The 4,351-nt window shown below is 41.9% G+C and overlaps 1 protein-coding gene across 1 annotated transcript in view; it reads left to right on the top strand.

Annotated features, from left to right (window-relative positions):
- Positions 1–6: 6 nt before the first annotated feature.
- Slc30a7 (solute carrier family 30 member 7) overlaps positions 7–4,351 on the top strand; it is a 67,680-nt gene continuing 63,335 nt past the window's right edge. The window contains exons 1-2 of the mRNA XM_031375250.1: positions 7–307; positions 524–625. Coding sequence (XP_031231110.1) covers positions 228–307; positions 524–625 — 182 coding nt within the window. The 5' untranslated portion in view covers positions 7–227. The remainder of the gene's footprint in view (positions 308–523; positions 626–4,351) is intronic.

The raw sequence follows: 4,351 nt of genomic DNA, 5'->3' as shown, positions 1-4,351 counted from the left end.
CCCCGCCCCGCCCCCGCCTCCCGCTTTCCCGTCCCAGGACGCGTTGCGCGGCCCGGGCCGGAAGTCCTCGAATTCCCGGGTGTGTGTCTGTGTCTGTGTCTCGCGGCGGTGCCGCGGCAGTCAAGCGCTTTGGGGTCCGCGTCGGAAGCGTCACCGCTGTCACTGCCGCCACCATACCGAGTCACTTCTAGAGGGACGGAGACCCGGCCTTCCGCCGGGTGGAGAAGATGTTGCCCCTGTCCATCAAGGATGATGAATACAAACCATCCAAGTTCAATCTGTTCGGCAAGATCTCAGGCTGGTTTAGGTGCGGGGTGCTGTGTTTGCTGGGAGGGGGCTGCCCGGCAGGCTGAGACAAAGCTGGGAGCTGAGGATGGCCTGAGGTCCAGGATGGGAGCGTCACCCTCCTGCTGGGGTGGAAAGAGCATGAGGACTGGGTGGGCTTTGAGAGGGGAACCCGACTTGAGGGTCCCCGCAACCCGCTTGGCTCCTGCTTGCTTCTAATCACCTGTATCGTGCCCAGGTCCATCCTGTCGGACAAGACATCCCGGAACCTGTTTTTCTTCCTGTGCCTGAACCTCTCTTTCGCTTTTGTGGAACTACTCTACGGCATCTGGAGCAACTGGTAACCAAAGGGGAAGATGATTGGGGCGGAAGCAGAGGGTGAGGGAGACTAGCCACTATTTGCTTAGTGCCACGTAGCTCCTTACCGGCAGGTTCAGGTCTTACCTTTACCACTACCACTTTTGCTGAGTTCTCTCGTATACTCTCACCAAAAGAGAAGGGCTGCAGATCGGGGACTCTTTCGTTTCCTGCAACTCCATTAAACAGAACTGACAGGCAGGCCCCCTCCTCTTTTTTTTTTTTTTTTTTTGGCAGATGAAATGAATCTCTTCTGTAACAGCTTGCCTTAGCTATGCCTCAGGAAAAATGGGAGGATCCTGTTAGCTAACCTGCCTGTGGGTGTGGCCTTTTTTTTTTTTTTTTTTTTTTTTTTGGATTTCACTCCTAAGATTCTAAGAGAGAAGATCTGAATGGCCCTGTTCAATTTATGATTGTCTTTGAATAGCTTTTGAAGAGGTTTGTGAAGAGACCTTTGGCAAAGCATATGCCATTCTCTTCTACAGTGAAACTGTCTCAGGATTTTCCTTGTGTCTTTATTGCAGTAGAAAATCCCATACAGTTTTCTGAAAATGCCATTTTGACTTGATGGCTTTGGTGTCACCTTTGGGCTTTATGTTTGTTTTCTGGTGTCATGATTTGGGTAGAAGACAGTCCAGTGTGACTAAGGAAGTGAAGTCACTGGCATTTAAGGATTTGCTGTGGGATAACTTCTGGGCCCGTGAAACTGCTCTGCAAATAACAGAATGAGCACACTTACTCAAGTGTGCTAACTCCATTTCTATAGATTTTATTCCCTCCTAAAAATCTGATAAAAGAGGGGCTGGAGTTAGGAGTGCTCGATGCTCTTGCAGAGGATCAGAATTTAGTTCTCAGCACCATATCTGGTGACTCACAACTGCCTGTCACTCCAGCTTCAGGGGATCTGACATTCTTTTCTCAACCTCACAGGCACATGCACACATGTGGCAGACACAGACAGACATACAGACAGGCAGACACACTCATATACACACATGCAGGGATTAAAAACAAAATGCTAAAGAAAAAGAATCTAATAGAAGATGGCAGATATAACTCTCCCAGAATCTTTAGGCATGTTATATAGGGTCTTAGATTAACCTGTGCCATTTGTGATTTATTTTTTTGTTACTTCTAGTAAACTGACTTGGTCTCTGTCTTTTAAAATCCATTTTCAGAGAGGAAAAAGATTATAGCTTTTGTTCTCTAGCTCTGCTGTATTTGAGCAAAGTAATTGCTTCAACCAGGTTATCATGGCATCTGTTCTCTGGCATACACCTTTGATCCCAGCAATTGGGTGGCAGAGGCAGGAGGCTCTCTGTGAGTTCAAGGCCAGCCTGGTCTATGTACATAGTTCCAGGATAGCCGGGACTAAGAGATGCTGCCTCAATAAAGAAACAAACAACAACAAAAGCCCTCAAACAAAACAAAACCTTCAGTAAGTAGTAAATCATAAAGATTATTGGTTTTGTGATTGCTTGGGCTACAGAAGTCAAATGAACATCATTAACTTAATGTATTTAATAACCATTTTGACTCTTGAGAATTATGTGTACATTTTAAAGAATACCTCATAACAGATTATTTTTAATCTCATAAACTACTTAGTACCTTTCAATAGATCATATATGTTGAAAACACTATAGTCTTAATTTATATTTGAATATAATACTTTAATAATGAATATATTTATAATATATTTCATATTTTCTTTTTATGTCATAATTTTGGCATATGTGCTGCTTATTCTATGACAACATTGTAGCTTATATACACACATATTTTACTAGTTGCTTTATATTGCTACTTAGTATACTTCATTATGACCTTTCATTGGCATAAATCACTTCATGGAATACCTCACTCTAGGGACTCATATTCTAAGTGTCTGAACCACCTATTTCATAAAAGTTGCATGTATAGTACCTTTCCAGGCTGATCACTTAAAGTATTAAAGCCATTTTTTATCCAAGCTGTTTGTCACTATCCATCACTGCATAAGGGAGATGTTAGTGGAGCGTGACTTGTGATCTGTCCCTAGGTGGTTTGCTCCTCTGTTTCTTGGGTCACTTTCGGCTATCCTTGTGTGACTTGTTCTGTCACACCCTAATGGTTTATCCTTTCACTGTGTTGTTAGATCATTCAGACTCGCGTAAGCCTTGTTGCCTGTTGGGCTGCAGACATTTGTACACATGTATATTGTTTGATATTCACAGTTGCTTAGTCCCCAATATTAATTTGTGTCAGTGGTTACAAAGCATAAATCGTTTGGTGCTTGGGAGGATTTAGAAGTTTGTTGGGGATTGTGGTATAGCTTAGTGGTATAATAGTTCTTGCCTATCATGTGCTAGGCACTGGATTTAGTGCCTAACATTTCCAAATGAACACACGTGCGCGCACACCCACACACAGTACTGTGATCCTGTAATCCCAGTATTTTGAAGGTGGAGGCAGGAAGATCAGAAGTTAAAGGTCATGTTCAGCTACATACTGAATTAAAACAAAAGAATTTTCTTAACTTGGATCTTTTTATAATTTGGCTTCTTATATTATTTGGACACCAAATTTTTCAGGTTTTTTTTTTTTTTGATTGATTATTTCTTTATGATATAGGATTATCTCTGCTTATTTCTCATCTAAATCCACTTTGTCTTGGTCATTTCTATGTTTGACTTTATTCTTTAAAAATAAGTTTCAGGTTGTTGAATATAAACAATCAAGGAGTTTTTCCTGGCGTAGAGGATTAAACTGTGGATAAAACATCCCATTCACAGAGATGCAAAGAAATATTTGCAAATATGTAGCAGGAAGTGCTAAGTTCAGCCTTTATTTCCAGGGTCTCCATTTTCAAGGAAGAGCTTGCTTATAATCGGGGTGTGTATTTGATGGCGAGGTGCCTTCAGCGGAGAAGAGCCCATTTCTGTGCGCTTTCTCTCACTTCCTGCCTACCCCCTTTCAGCTAGGGTGGCAGCTTTACTTAAAGCTCAGTACATGTGCTGGGTGTGACTCTGCCATAGTGGTCATCTTGGCACTTGGCACAGAGTAGGGGCTTACTACATATTTGGTGAAGGAAAGAATGAGTGATTGAATGCATGGATTCATCTGTCTCTGCTAACTGCTCTGTTGGGGAAACAAAAACATGAGAAGCAAAAATTAAACTCCTTTCTTTGGTTCTTAGAAATCAGGAGGGAAGTGTAGGAAACTAACTGTGCTCTTTACTTCCTTCTAGAATGCTTTTCTTTCTACTATTTTCTTTTCCCCCCTTTTATTGAAAATAGATTCCTTTTTTATCTTAATATATCCTGATTATGGTTTTTCCCTCCCCCATTCCTCTTAGTTTCTCCCTACTGCCCCTCCCCTCTGGATCCACCCCCTTTCTGTCTCTCATTAGAAAGTGAACGAGCTTCTAATGGATAATAAAATGAAATCTAAAAAAAAGCAAAACCCAACAGATTGGAATTGGACAAAATAAACAAACAGAAGAAAAAGAGCCCAAGGAAAGGCACAAGAAACAGAGACCCACTGAGGAACCCCTTAAAACACTAAGCTGGACGCCATGATACCTGTGCAGAGGACCTGGTGCAGCCCAGTGCAGACCCTGTTAGTTTTCATCCATTTATTGTTGAATAACTGCATAATCTCAAGGTAATACAAGAATGTAGTTTTGTATCATTGAGGGTATTATTTTCTGAGTTACAGGAAAAAAAAA

This window comes from Mastomys coucha, unplaced genomic scaffold (assembly GCF_008632895.1).
Source record: "Mastomys coucha isolate ucsf_1 unplaced genomic scaffold, UCSF_Mcou_1 pScaffold16, whole genome shotgun sequence".
NCBI classification, from domain to species: domain Eukaryota; kingdom Metazoa; phylum Chordata; class Mammalia; order Rodentia; family Muridae; genus Mastomys; species Mastomys coucha.
This window is presented reverse-complemented; position numbering and strand designations above follow the sequence as displayed.